The following is a 16,208-nucleotide window of genomic DNA, read 5'->3' as shown; positions in this document are numbered from 1 at the left end:
AGATAGATAGAGGAAGCATGTGTCCCAGGAAAGTACAGTTACCACCGAGTCTGCAAATTCCAAACTGGCAACCACTAGCATCCACACGTGCATCCATATGACCAATTTCAGCTTGTGCTATCTCTTGATATCATGGATACTTTTAGTGTGTCAAGGTCTATTTTTACCCTATTCCTGAGTGGAAGCTTACCTATACAAAACATACCTATCATGTTTAATGATAAAAATGCCACATTATGTGAAGTGAAAAAACATCAATAATATGTACATCTGAACAGAAAATGTTGTCAGTGGTTTCTCTCTCTGGAAAGGACTATGGACACCTTTACCTTTCTATGGACTCAGAAAACCCTCAGTGCAACAAGAGGCTTTATCTTATCAGCAGCTTGGTTACTGGTGGCTTCATGTGTGTTTAAATTAGATGCCAACAAATTAGAACAGGAGGATTTAAACTAAGAAAATAATTATATCAGAATAGGGTAGAAAAGTGGACCTGTAAGCTTTCTGTCAAATAAGAAAAAAAAAAAAGCAAAGAACACATTCAAACCTTGGGCCAGATTCAATTTTAAGCAGGCTGACGCATTTTCCCTTTTCCCCCCACTTCCAACTCAATCCCAACCATAAGAATTTCACAAACCATTCTTCCCTCTTAGTTACAAGCTTCTTAGGCTTTGTTGCTATGGATCCATCGTAACGGGCCTAAAACAGGCCTCTATGAAGTACAGGACAATGGCTTTAGTGGGGACCCACTGGAACATCTCCAAGTTCTTGGCTGATCTGTTAATCCGGTATATGTTTTATGCGGATGAAGCATTTGTTAACCTGCTGCCATTTCTGTTGACTTTGGCAGGAAGCAATTTTCATCCCCTGTATAAACCGCCAGTCTGGCAATTAAAGAGGATGCGTCGTGTAAATCTCTTGTAATGAAGGTTAATGTCCTCTGCTACATTCCTCTGCTAATGAGCTTTCAGTTCGGTCCGTTTGCTTTAGCAAGAGATTTCACTTTGAAGAGAGGCACACAGATCAGCTTGTTTGCTTGGGGCAGACAGGGCAAACAAAGCCCCGCAAACACTCTTTTGCCAGATACCCCATGGTATATCTGCCCCTAGCAGCACAATAGGCTTCCATATATATGGACTGTCTCTGGTGAGACACTGAGATTGGATACAGCATTCTTCTGGAAGTGCTAACACACATTTGTCACATTTACTCAAGACTAGATCGCACACACACTAAAACAAACAAACACACTTGGGTTTTTCGGTCACTCTAGAGCGCTCTCAGAAGTTGTAATTAGTGTTTGAGAGAGGGAAGGCAAGCTGAAGGGATAAACACTATTTAGCTCCCATCTTGGAAGTTGTTTACTGAACCGAAACAATGCAGTTGAGTGATTTTGTTTTTGTGAAAGAACACTGCAGAATTACAGGCAATATTAAAATAAATCACTGTAAGTAGTAGCATTTTCTTTTAAACATCTTTGTAGTGCATAGTAGCATTTTCCCGGGGTTATATATTGTGGTAATTAAACACCATGAAAAGTTAGATGTTGTTCAATTAATTAAAAACATCTTTCATTTCACTTTTCGAACATTCCTCACAAAATAGTGCATCATAGAGACTGGCTTCTATTACAGTATGATCTTCATTTCAAAAACCCGCTTCACCAAGAAAGTAATCTTTGAGAATATTCAAATCTTCAGTTCTATTATTTCATTTTCATTTCGCCTTGATCCGTATCTTCTCAAATTATGAATTATTCCTGCAACTGCTACACTGGTCTACACTAATAAAGTTTGTATTAAATATAATCTTAAAACCTATTTATATGTTTGTTTATGGTCACAGCAGATTTGCCTGTGCTTTCAACAGAAGAGACATTGTGTTGCTTTGCTCGAAGACTGATATTGTCTTGCCACTGAAATAAAGGCCGTCTGAGTTCAGTGTAAGTGTGCTCCACTGGATTTTCATCACGCAATATTTCAGCACTCCTGCTCTGTTTAGGAACTATAACAGTAGCAAGCATTTGGCATTCTTTCCACCCTGTACTGTTAGTCACCAGTGGTGTAGATTTAGAAAAATATGCGTACATCTCTGAAAGAAACTGTTTACCACAAATCCAGCCCCAAATGCATTAGTGGCTTGGGTTGCAGGTTTAACCCCCACAGATCACATCATTAAGCAGTTGAAAGGGCGAACAAAAACTCATAATTGAGACAGAAGCCTAGCTGCCAAGCAGAGAAGAAACCGTTTATCCGGGAGATAATGTGACCTTTTATGACCTGGGGATTGCTAAATGAAGCTCTATCTCTTCTACCTGGGTAATTATCTTAAGTGCCTAATAAGAATGGGGACCATTGTTGCATTTCACGATCACTTTGGTAATCCTACAGGGTTGCTCCTAAACTGTAGAGGTGGTCATCCATAGATCCCCTATAAACATAGTGTCTTAGTGCTGATGACCACACAATAAACAATCGCTTTGGAAATTCAAGTATTTGGTGTTTGCAGTGGCATTCAGCGAAGGGGTCACCTCCTGACCCCCTGACAGACCCCAATGAGTAGCCTTCACTGACAAAAGCCTGTCCTCTGTGGAGGAACAAAGCTCTTATCATGAATCCAATAGAGCGGATGCATACATTAAAGTCAAGCCACAAGTGAATGACAAGCTTTTAATCTTGACTTTACGACTTAATGGCAAGAATTGACAGGTCTACTTTCCTGGCACCAGACCTTTTCCACAGTGATGCTACCTCAAGGACTTTGCTTCACTGGTCATGAAAGGAGCTGGTATATACCTGCTAAACTGCTCTTTCATCTGAAAGATCATTACAGCTAAGACAGAAATAAAATGCACATTTCTACAGCAAAGCAAGGATCTATTCTTTGGTCTTTACTTACCTCCATTTCCTGTATTGTGTTTTAGTTTACATAACTTTTTATATTTGTGCAATGCTAGACATTGCAACCACAATTAATTGGGTCCTGTATATGTATATCTCCATGAATTAATACCATTGTAATGACTGAGCCCTTGATAACTTGATTTAACTTGTTACTGCTCTTCTCTAGCATAAGAACATCTGAAATGTCTTGCCCATCTCTCTAATTTGGTTACTGGTAACTAATCAATGTACCTGCTGTTCATTTCCATTTCTGACCTCAAGTCCTTGTTTCACTGTTATGTTTGAAACAGTCATGGGATTTGACCATGTCTTTATGTTCAAGGGTTTTAAATACTTGTAAAACCAAAATTTGTAATACAATATAATTAATATAATTATTCATAGTTATAAATATATAGATTATACTTTATTTTATTATATTTTATTTAGAGTTAATATTTTGAGTTACATATACAGTACATTTTGAGCTTAAAGGGTTTTATTGGAAAGCTGCCTGACACGATCACAATTAGATGTTTACCACACAAACTGACTGGTGTCTACTGCATGAATTAATGATAATTACGCAAGTGGTATATTTAGCTTGATTACATGTTGAATTTCTTGTGGTGATTTTCAAAAACGTTATTGTTCCTCAAAGCAGACTGTGAATCATGTGTCTTTTATGAAATCGTGGACTTCCTTTGAATACTAACCACAGGCATTTTGGAACTTTCAGAACAAGTAATTAAAAGAGAATATCTATGGTAAGCTAATCCTTTCTTTAAGAAACACAATCTTTTAAAAGTGTATATTACAAAGCAACATGTTTATGAATTTTAACTGTAGGTGATCTTTCCACATTAAGAGAATTGCTTCTGCTGTTCTTTTATTCTGTATCTAACAAGAGAATATTTGGACAAAAAAACATATATTACATGAAAAAATATATATCTTGAGATTTGCTTCAAGCACAACAAGGACATAAACAGACATAATAAATCAATAGTTTCTGAATCCGATATATTTTAAGCATATTTTATTCAGGTTTTGTAAATCCCTTTATAAGATGAACCTTCACCAGGTTTGATCTAATGAAATTGTAGTTATGGTTTGAATGGTTTGGAGAATAGCTGGTCATAACACGAGGTGATGGAATTAACATTGAAAATAGGTGTTTTGAAAATGTGGATTTTCAGAAGCTTTGACTGAAACACAAGTTAACAGTGTAGTTCCTCCTGACTGACTTGAGCATCTGTCCATTGCAGAAACTGAATTAATTTTGGTTTGTATTTTTACAGTGAAAGATACACACACAAATATATGCCTATACATATGTGGTTTAGAAATAACAGGGCATGGTTTGTCAAAGAAAACAGCCAATAAATTCACTTTTGTTTCAGTTGGATTCTGGTTAGCAAATGATGCACAGAAAAAGTCACCCAAAGCAAAACATATTTCATTGACACTGAAGGATCTGTGGGAAAGGAGGAACTTTCTTGAGGGGCAGAAATGACCTACGGTAGCTCAGTCTTCTGGTAGGCTGTTACCACAGGGAACATTTTTTACGAACTGCAGATTCATGCAAACCACTTAGTTCCGCACTAGTACCAACCCTATAATGTAAACCTTCACCACAGGTGGTTGTATTTAATTGCCATACATGAAAAAAGGCCTGTACAATCAAACATCAGTCCTATTTCTGTGCCATGTAAGCTAATTGGAAGCAGCTGGAGTTGTTCTGGTGTTGTGAAAGACCCCTGAATTGCAAATCTCCTTGGTTTTCTGGGTTTTGAGGGTGGAGGTTGGAACCCAAGTTGTCAACAGATTCTATGCCAGAGGCACGGTTTTGTAATTTATGCAATTATTAGTACCCTTTCCACCAGGGGGTTTGGACCAGATATGTGTAGTGCTTTTTATGAACTCTGCTGAAGTCAAGGTCAAATACAAACAAAAGATGATGAAAATGACGAATGCACATTTCCTCATGGATATGCTGTTTTCAGAACTCTGCTGCTCAGTTCCTCATTTGGAGCCATGTCCTAGTTAATTTGTTCGTCTTACTGGGTAAGATCAGATAAAATATAGCATCACATGTACAGTGACATGAGCAATCAGTACCTTCGTTACCCACTGTACAATGTTTAGAATATTTAAATTCATACAATATCCCAAAGCGTAAGACACTCCAATGAAGTGGATTTGAAAGGGGTTTTAACTGGCTTACAGGGTGTCAGTAGCAGGGCCAGGTCCTGGCCTATGGGGGGTATCAGACTATCCATTGAGGGAAAAGATACCTCTTTTAAAGCTTTTGCAATGTTTAAATTGGACATTTATTTTAGTTGTTTTTCCAGAACAAAGTTTTTATAACATGTCACGATTTAAAATAAATATTTTGAAACATCGCTGCTTCTCTACAGCCAGACTATTGAAGCTGTGACTGAAGTCTAAGTGTTTTTTCAGTTCCTGAGTGATACAGGAAAAGCATCTGCGCAGTGGGTATGTATGTGCAATTCCCATACATACCCATATGTATGGGAATTGCACATAAGCAGTTTAAAGCAGATGTTCTCGTACAGCTATCAACACAGTCTGTAATCATTCAGGCAAAGCTAAACTGTGAGAAATATTTTCATCAGTAGGTAGTTGTAATTATTTAAATATCAAAATAGCATGTGATTGAGTGTCAATGTTTTGAGAGCAAATGGGTAATTTAGTGTCAAATTGTCAAAGGAGTGCTCCCTTAACCTTATCCACCCGTCTTTATTATCCCATCTGTTTTGACTTTGAGTAGCAGGTCAAATAAGTATGTATTTTAAAGTGGTTGCTACAACAGGAACATTTTTGTTAATTTCCAAATATGTAATATTTATTCAACTACAAATGATACAGGTTTCTTCCAATATTAAATCTGTGTGTAGTTAGAAAAAACACATCTGTTGGCAGTTTGTGTCACTGCCCTACAGTAAAACTGGCCCACGAACCACTGCTGACACACAAAAAAAGAGTTATACGATATTAACATTTTGCAATATGTCACTAGTTCAGTTATAGATAAGGACCGGCATATGAAATCAAACAGATGGGATAAGAATCCTTAATGAAGGATGTTAAATGCTGTTGGCTTTTGGGCCCTCTAAATTGAGCCATATGTGGTCCATTCCTGAATTTATGGAGATCACTAAATCTTATGTGGAAAAAGATGACGGGGTAAGCTCCTGCACAGTAGATCTGAGAAATAGGCCCCTTCACCTTATTGAGAAATGTGCATCAAAGAAGTGGCTGCCACGTGATTGTATTACACTAAGGAAGAATCAAAAGGCAATCCCCAATCAGAGATTCAGTTTGCTAACATTATTTCTATGATATTTTCAAAAGGAAAGCTGTGAAAGTCAGATGATTTTACAAGTAATCGCAAAATGTCATTTACATGATTTCGTAATGCTTTGGATACGTCTCTAATGGTTTAAGACTGACGTTAATCGGAAGGGTTAAGGGTTTCTTTACATGAACAGAAGTTTGCTGCCAAATTCACTCTCTTAAAAGCCGGAGTTCTCAGCCCTCACCGTGGTATGCTGGTTGTATGTGGGACCTGGCTAAAGAAATGTGTTATCCATAATGTAATTTATGTCAGTGGGCTTTAATCTCTTCCATGTGTGAAGATCTTCAAAGGGAGGAAGGGATGTAAAGGATCACTTTCAATGTTCTGTTGTTTCGTCTGAATCAGTTCCTAAAGCAATGGATTTATTATTCATAAAAATTCAACTGGCAATAAATAAATACAAATCCTTCGCTGAAAGTGGCAGGGTGCTGCAGATCTCAGTGTGCTCCTCAGGATACGATATCTGTATTCAGCAAACTACATGCTCCCTTTAGAAGTCCTGGGGTAGTTTTTACTTGATCACCTGGAAACACTTGAAATCACAGGATGCTGCTAGACATTCATTCATGTTTTAATATTTCTAGAAGTGCATCTGAACTTGTCAAATAATTAAAAGAATAGGGCATAAACTACTGGATACTATGTCTTTAATAACATTGTAATAAAAAAATCCAATGACTATTTAATCAGCTGATAACAAGACAATCAATGCATCTCCTTCTTGTGACGGATAACTTCTTTCAGCCCTGCACTCAGCAAATATCTATATGTATATGTTTTTAAATAATAGATTAACCTTAAACATCCTTCTAAAAATATGTTAACTCATTTGCTCTTATCTATTCTCTGTTTGTCAACAACTGAAAGTCCAAATGAAGTACAGCCCTTACCCCACGCTTCTTCAAAATCTGTCACTACTGATTTCATAATACTTTTCATGTTATGACTAGTTACAATTCCTTGTAATCCGCAGAAAAAAACACCAACTCTGGCAACTGGTTCTCTGAAGAATGACTAATGATCTCATTAACGTTTGTGCTGCCAAGTTCATATATTTGTTTCTGAAGCGTTGATGCTGCTGATAAGGTGACACTTATGAAAGGGTGCAGTGATAACATACATAGTCTGGCATGGTTTCAAAATCAGCACCACTGAGAGCAACAAGAGCTAGTTAGGTCTTATAAGTATACCATAATATCTGGAACAATATATATTATTCTTGCTTAGGAATCTGGTTTAGTAGTACATTTGTTCAAAGCGAGCCTATATTTAGTCTTTTTATTCTGCACCAAAATATTACTATTCTTATCACGATTGTGAACTTTTGTAGTCCATGCAATGTTTCTGGTGGCAATTTTTGCAGTGCTTATGGACCATGTGGATGGATTTTGTGGATTGCATGGATGGTTCCACTGCCCCTTGAATAAACTCACCGACTCTGAATTAAATTGATAACTTACTTTTTCTGGATAGATCTTTGGGGAAACGGAACAAGTGCGCATGACGTCGGAGGGCTCAGACTGCCGCTGCAAGTGCATCATGAGGCCACTGAGCAAAGACGCCTGCAGCCGAATCAAGGTTGGGAGCATGCGAGTTGAGGATTTCTACACAGTGGAGACGGTCAGCTCAGGGACCGACTGCAAGTGCTCCTGCACGGCACCGCCCTCTTCCCTCAACCCCTGCGAGAATGAGTGGAAGATGGAGAAGCTGAAGAAACAGGCGCCGGAGCTGCTGAAGGTGAGAACGTGAGATCTGTACTGGGATGTCATTCTGTGATCCAGTCGTAGTCTTTCCCTGTTTGTATGTGGAGAGGAGAAGGAAGGACTTGGACCTGTTGGTATGTGTGATCCCATGCCTTTAGTGATCCCATGCCTTGAGAGGGTCAGCCACACCTCCTTACTTCAGTTCACATTCAGATTAGCCATGTGTGTCACTGGTTCTCAGCAGCACAATTTAGTGAGGCCAAACAAACAAAGTCAGGCTATGTCGACTGGGCTCACACCCCCCATGTTTGTTTACCGCTGCTGCTGGAGTCTGCCTAGACTGGGTTTAATTTCTTAAGTAAGCACATACAGTTGCTTAATACTGTTTACAAAGGATGTCTAGACAGTCGACTGGTAGCTGGAAAACAGAGTCTGGTACTGCGATGTGAGGAATCAGCGACACGACAGTCGCAGTGATCAGAAATAGGCACTCTTCTGCAGTCAGCAGAAGCACTACCATTGTAAAAGAAACTCTCTACAAAATGTTGCTTCACAGAACAGAAAACAATGAGCACGACATCTTGGATATGTGCTCAAGGCAATTTTGCTGCCCTTTTCCCTATGTTTGCTGGTATTCTTGTGTTCCCTTTCCAGTTTTTAACAATCTATCAGGCCTTCTTCAATCAATTGCATACACCTGGCAACATGGGGCTGCTGTACAGTTGATTTGTCTCTCCCTGAAATGGTCAAAGGCAAAGAACAGAGGTTCATAAGCCTGAAGGACATACCATAGATAGTCTGGATGCTCATATTGGCAGGTTGATATAATACATACACCAGCGACAGTTGAAAAAGGGGATGGCCGAGCTCCTGGAAACACTGAGAAGCAGACAAGTGAATAACTCAGTAAATGGGACATCACTGAAGTCTCTCACAGGACAAAGTGGAGACTGTGTTTGAAGTCCTGAAATGTGGCCAGGAAATTTGGTCCTCAGCAATGTTTGAATTTGGTTATACTTGGCTATGGGAAAGCATGTCCGTTTTTAAACTGGCGCCTAAGTAAACAGAGCATGCCACCTCACACCGGATTGATTACAGCACCTTTAATGTTTATAATACAGGCGCCCACGGTTCAGGCCAAGGATTTTATTAGTCTTAAACATCTTAGGCACTGTTATTGTTTCAGGATAGTTTAGGGGGCATCCATTATTGCCATACTGAACACAGAGATTCAGAGAATGTTGTTGGGAAATAAACTCATGTTGTGAGCGAATACAAGAATGGGAAAGCCCTAGTAATATAGTATGTTAAATACCTGACCAGGTGCTGTGGGGCTATAGGTAAAACTGGGTGGAGCAAGGTATAATAAGGTCATATAGGTATTTCTAAAATAGAACAGCTGGTATAGGGACCAAACTGCTCTAGAATGGAGACTTTTACCAAATAAGGTTCCAGTCATGATTTATATAAATATATCTATTCACACACACACACACACACACACACACACACACACACACACACATATACATATAACCCTATAACATTAAGATGACCTTGAAATTCTCAGCAACATTTATTTGAGATCAAATTATGTTCTTACGAGCAACGGCATGCAACACAACATCTGGAAATTGCAAAGAAGAAACAGATGCTGTATGTATGGAGGGAAGGGTAGCTTGACTCAGGCTCGCAGGTCAGTCCTCACCCTGCGCTTTGTGATAGCACAATGAGATGGTTTGAATTAGGTCCTTCACACAGAGTCAATGAAGGCAACACCCAGTGAATGTAATGCATAGCTGATTGAGTACATCTGCTCACTGAGTACATTTCTTCAGTCTGATATCTGCGACATACAGGAGACCATCCCATTTATATCAGTCTGAGTTTGGAGTTCTGTGACGATTATTGACAAACAACCTATATAATATAATCAGCTGTCTTTCCAAATACTTTTACTGATGAACCAAGACAGAAACAAATTACAGGAACACATGGATTAATGTGTGGAATAATACAACAAAGAAGTAGCTGAACACAGATGTTTTCGTATTTGAAGCTAGAACAGACAAGTTCTAACCTTTACCAAGTCACAACTGGTATGGTTGCTGACAGTGTGCATGTCTAGGTATTTGAATGTTATGGAAATTCTCCAAGCAAGCAGCAACCTAAGGGCTTAAGAGGGTAAAATTAATGGGATTTTAGACAGCCAAAGCTTCTCAACAATAAACAGTGTTAAAACGCAGTAGGAGCCATTGTGATATTGAAATCCCAAGTTGACCCAAACGTTCCTGGTATATTCCTTATTTATTGTGATATTGTCACTTACCAATAGGGAACTTCCTATCCTATCCATCTTCCAATCCAAACTGAAGGCACATCTGTTCTTTCAGCCCTTTTGTTAATGGGATTGTTTTTATAACCATACCATTATTTGCTTTGACATATCTATCCCCTAACTCTTTCTGCTGTCTTGTGTTATAACCTCACTTAGCAACCTAGAAGTTTTCTGCAAAGGCTTTTACATTTTAGATGAACATTTGTTTATAATAAAAAGGACAATTAGTAGGGCAAAATCTTGATTAAGACAAATATGTCACAAAATGAAACAGACATCTTGTACAATTAGTAGTGTTTGTGTCGCTCACATTAGGAGAGATAAGGCATTATAGAATTTCTTCACAAAACCTTTTAGAGAAGTGTTATGAACATCTATTAAGCACACCCTTACATTTTCTGACAAAACAAAATACATTTAACCTACACAATATCCACTTTGAAGGACTTCACATATGCTGACAGCAGCTGCCACATGTGTTTAGAATTGGTAAACACATCCACTGAAATCTCAACCAAGCGTCTTTGGCCCATCAATCTCCAAGACCTTCCAAAGCTCCAGTAGACTCAAAGCTTTAATCTCGTAAATCAGTTGCTAATGCCGTCACCACTCATTATCAGATCCCTCTGTTTTGAGTTTGATGTCGTTCTGAAGTACTTAACATTGCGGGCATGGCCACAGGAAGTCTGCAACTTCCATAAAACTAAATACTTGAAAATATGCTCATGGGAGGCAGTACGACCATATACAGATTTAACATGCAGTTCTGTTTAATGTCATTTCCACAGGATAGCTTTTGTTTGATCTAAAACGTATTCTGAGGAAAGCATGCTGTCCAGTTCTGTATATCGGTAATTATTGCCCCCACACATGACACACTAAACAATGTGACATCATTTTGTTCCACAGTTGCAATCCATGGTTGACCTGCTGGAGGGAACGCTGTACAGCATGGACCTCATGAAAGTGCACTCTTACATCAACAAGGTTGTCTCCCAGATGAACAACCTGGAGGAGGTAAGAACACCAGGATGAATCTATTTGGTGAATCCAAGACACGTGACAGTGTATAACATACTGAATCCGTATCTGACCTCATTAGGCATATCAATGTGAGATCAATCCTAGTATATTAGGGCCTATCAAGTAATATAGATCCTAGACAAACAAAAGAAGATAATGATACTTCATAATATCTGTGTAACATGCAACAGATATATGAATCCAGTTTTGAGTATGTGAGTACATGGTTGAAAATCTCTAGTTTTGAATAAAATTTAAAACATCATTATAAAAAGAGGTGTTGTTCTGTATGAACAGGAGCCTTTTAATAACTACTGGAAGATTTGTTGAGATTATGTTTGCAAGCCTGATTAATTAATACCATATTTGTTAAATGCATTTTTAGAGCTGGCAGGCATATTAAGTACTGAATTATGGTTATCCTTTACTGTACCCAGTTATAGATTTTGTGGTCACTCACTTAGCCAGAGTGCTGTCTTTATTGCCAAACATGCTGTGTGCTGCTAATTTAAACCAAGCAACGGGAGAAACCACAGCTATTACTTTTGCAGCCTAAAAATACACAAAGAGAACCCACTACAAGCTGAGTGACAGTTGGATGTTATTAGAGCGAAAGCTGTGAACACACAGCACTTTACAAAGAGACCAAAATATAAGGAAATAGGGGGCCGTAGTTCTATCAGGTTTACTCTTAGAAGTAACGATTCTCAAACTGTTGTGTACTTGAAATAACATTTTTGTAACTTTGAATACATTTGTAACATTGTGTTGTGTGACATGGGTGATTTTCCCTTGTTTCTGGTTAAAATGTTTGACCTGCTGAATAAATGATAGAAAATTTGGGAATTAGAACCTCTTGTTTTTGCTCCCCACAGACAATTAAGACCAACCTGACTCGTGAGAACGATTTCATGAAGGACAGCGTCATCAACCTGACCAATCAGCTGAAGCGCTACGACAACTACTCGGACATCATGATGAGCATCAAGAAGGAGATCTCCAGCCTCGGTCTGCAGCTGCTGCAGAAAGATGCCGCGGCCCCTGACAGCAAAGTGCAGGTACTGTACCCCTCTGTGTCTGCTGTACCCCGTAGAATCGTATACCTTATATAATACAATCTGGTGCAAAAAGCATTGATTTGATCTGTAGTCAACTTTTGAGCAGTAAACAACATATTCCAGACTCAGGATTGTGTATTTCTATCTGACATCTATGTCAGCACAATAACTGACACAAGTCAGGATCACATTGCATGTCTATGGATATTTTGGAAGGTGATACAGAATTTCATGGTGAGCCATAATCGGTTCCACATGTCTTTCTTGATTTCACTGGCAAGTTAATGTATTTTACCTTAATAAGGTTACCCCCTTTTACAAGACCACTTTCATTCCATTCTTCCCTCAGATGTCTTTACACTCTGTTCAATGTTTATCTAAGTGTCTTGTTATGTGTTTTAGCTAGCGCATGAAGCCAAGTTTGTTTTCCTGTAAATGCTGAATTCATTTCTCTGGCCTGCCCATTGACTCATGTCATCATGTTTTCATCAAGCCCGTCCATCGTAAAGGTCCAGCTGTAGACCAGGCATGTGATTTTAGGGAAGAACTAGCATTGTACAAGTCATTATAGTCCATGCCTCACCTGAAAGCATGCACCGGGCTCTGCAGGATTGTGTGTACCATCACCAAAGGGAAATGCTCTTCTTCATCCAGAGAGGTGCACTTTACCTACATTCTCGCTGCAATGAAGATTTATTTATTTGCTTTTTAGTGATGGGGTGACCAAATCTTGCCTGGACAGCAGGATAATAATTAGGAGTCCAATTCAATAACGATTCTCCATTGTAGGAAACTGCTGGTGGCAAGACGAAAGAGGCGAATAAGTATCCTAACAAAAAAGTTGGATCCAAGCCGCCACCTAAACCCCCAAAGGAAAAACCTGTGAAGCCCAAGAAAGACCCCGTAAAGCCCGGGAAACCAGACCCGACCGCCAAGGCCAAGGCTGCAGGGCATCAGCCCGGAGTCATTCGGGGCATCACCTACTACAAAGCCGCCAAGATCGACACTGCGGAGGTCAGCGGAAACAGCAAAGGTGAGACAAGCAGGATGGCAAATCACGAAGATAATTGAAACGAGTGGGGGCATCCTGATATCCCCCTCACTTTAGGCATCGGTATCATATCCAGTCAGCTGCAGGTCGAAAGCGCTTGAAAGAAATGGTAGAAAATGTCTCTTGTTATAGCCAGGTAGGGCAGGGCTGTACTCTGTAAGCCTTTGGTAGAATAGTATTTCCTATGTATTAATAAAATGATTTTAAATCATCATACAGTTTAGGTCCTTTATTGAAACCCTGACAAACGGCTGGTTTCAGTTAGTATTTGTACGTATCAGTACCTTAACAAAGGTACGTGAATTTCCTGGATGTACATATTTGTATGCATGTATTTATGCAATAGTAATCGGGGTCTGCCAATTCAGTTATCCCTGGTTGTGATTACATGAAAGGGCGTATTACACTGGCAGTGATACACAATCTTTTAACACATTTGTTCCAAAATTGAAGCCATATGATTTAATGTCATGTTGGGCCCGATGTGTTTGGCACACTATGTCTATATTTGTTGTGACTTAGTAAAACATTGAAAACAAAAAAAAACTCTAAAAGCGTACAGGGATGTCCTTCCACCTGGTTCTCATTGGCAATTAACTGGGAATTTGAGAATTATCCAGCAGCTTGACTCATTTTAAAAGAAGGCAGGATTGGAGGAGTTTAAACACTCAAATACTGAACAGGGGAAACCCTAACAGACTAGCATGCAGCTGATGATTTGAAATGGCAAAGATACAAGTCCTTTTGACTTGGATCAAATCAAAACTTTAACCTACCCACCAATTACAAATTACAATTACAATACTTGATTAGTGAACTTTCTTCTTCCTAATGCAAAAAAACATCAAGTTAAGTGCTTTTGATGTGCAATTGGTAGGTGGATCAAACATCTGATTTGGTCTGGGGTTTTATTTGAAATAGGAAAATATTCATATTGCTGACACTTAAATTTATTTTGTAATCTGAAAGAACAATTTCATGAATAACAAGACCACACCAAACTAATTGGGATTACAATGATTGTTCGGTAACAAGTAATAAAATAACTTGTTAACGGATTTAACTAATGTAGTTCCAACAGAAAGCAGAATTATGATGCCATGAAGATTAATCAAATTGGTAACGTTTCTCAAATGTGGAATCCTTTAGAGTCCCAGATTCCCTTAAACCCCTTAGGAGCCACTTATTCCACTGGAACAGAACAATATCCCATGTAACAACAAAAGATGGAAAATTAGATGTGTTTTGACTTGGGTGGAACATGGGTGAGTGTGCTTTTCCATGTGAAATCATGATCCTATACTTCTTGATGATGTACTTTCTTCATTATCTTTACATCTGCATCCTTAGGCAAGTCAAACTGGCCAAGGAACTGTCAACGCCTTGGCAAACAGGTTAGATGATGATGGCTGTCCCCTGTCGCTAGTAAATCCAGGAAAGCCAACATGTCTCACGCCTACTGCTCAGGCTTGAAATAGGTGTGTCACCTCCTGTTAAGTCAGGGTCCGGAAACTTCCTCTTATCCTGAGCGGCAGAGTCAATCTAATGAGCATGCCATGAAACTGCTGAAGCAGTGAGGTTTAAGGCTTAAATTGCCTGCTTAATGGGTTGGCATTAGGAGCCTTTAGATCAAGAGCTGAGGTTAAAAGTGGAGACTGAAAGTCATTTTAAAGACAGCAGGGAGCTTTCTTGGAAAAACCATAGTAGACGTATTCCAGGTCTTCAACGGTGAAGTGTGCAAGCTACAACATTTAGCATTTTGATATTATAAACATATCTGTGAGACCGTTCTCTCACAAAGAGGTCAGAGTTAAACCCTGACATCGGGTTTAATCTCCTAACTACATGCTGATCCACCGGGTCAAGTTCTGAAGTGTTTTTTCTTTTCTTTTTTTTATAGAAATGTCAAGCATACACATTCAAACACATTTATGTCAAAGTCTATTGGCACTGTTTGGTGCAATACATTTAAATAGTCCTCCTCTGGAAATATAATTGTAGTTTTTATAATATTATAAAAACACACTGTGGGTGTCCAAAAAAACTACACAAAACACTTCTGTCATGAAAACACACAGACGGCAAAATCATTTTCACTTCCCTTGAAGATACATTTCCAATTAAAATATGAAACATTACACCATATATTTATATGCAATAGGCATGTATCATATATATTTCCTTACATACAATAGGATTTATTTCATTAATGGATTAATGATAAGGATTCTAATATATTATCATGCAATTTAAACAAATATATAAAGAATTATATAAAGCATTTTAATTCTAAAAATACACCTAATAAGTTGCACCCACATTAACAAAGTCGAATGTACTCAGCAGCTTTATTTAATTCAGGCCAGGGCTATATTTTTAATGATTCATGTAAGTATTTTGATTTGTTTTATAAACTGCTATGCTTGCCTATGAGGAAATCGGTGACACTCACAAAACCAAATAAACCAATATTAAATGGTTTGTGCAGAGTATTGTGTGCAGATGTACACCAGGTGTGGATAATAAACAACACCTAAAAATAGGATGGAAAACCACAAAACCTTGAAAAATGTATTTGCTAAACACAATGAGGAAATAGGATTGGCTACTATGAAGTGAAGCATGCACAGAGTGGCTCCCTTAAGTATATGTACTGCTCTCCAAAACAAGTTGGCTGTACACCCTAACCACATTTTTGTGAGACAAGAATAAGGGGATGTTTTTAACTGTGTTTTGTGGAGATTTACAGTTCATTGGTATACTAAGTTTAG

At 38.6% G+C, this 16,208-nt stretch overlaps 1 protein-coding gene across 1 annotated transcript in view; it reads left to right on the top strand.

The window, feature by feature from the left end:
• Nucleotides 1–16,208, top strand: part of LOC136758488 (olfactomedin-like protein 2A) — a 43,173-nt gene that overhangs the window by 16,362 nt on the left and 10,603 nt on the right. The window contains exons 2-5 of the mRNA XM_066712895.1: nt 7,738–8,001; nt 11,215–11,322; nt 12,204–12,386; nt 13,176–13,419. Of these exons, the coding sequence (XP_066568992.1) occupies nt 7,738–8,001; nt 11,215–11,322; nt 12,204–12,386; nt 13,176–13,419 (799 nt within the window). The remainder of the gene's footprint in view (nt 1–7,737; nt 8,002–11,214; nt 11,323–12,203; nt 12,387–13,175; nt 13,420–16,208) is intronic.

The sequence above is a fragment of the Amia ocellicauda genome, chromosome 9 (genome assembly GCF_036373705.1).
Source record: "Amia ocellicauda isolate fAmiCal2 chromosome 9, fAmiCal2.hap1, whole genome shotgun sequence".
NCBI classification, from domain to species: Eukaryota; Metazoa; Chordata; class Actinopteri; order Amiiformes; family Amiidae; genus Amia; species Amia ocellicauda.
Note: the sequence above shows the minus strand (reverse complement) of the source record. Positions and strands in the feature narration are given on the sequence as shown.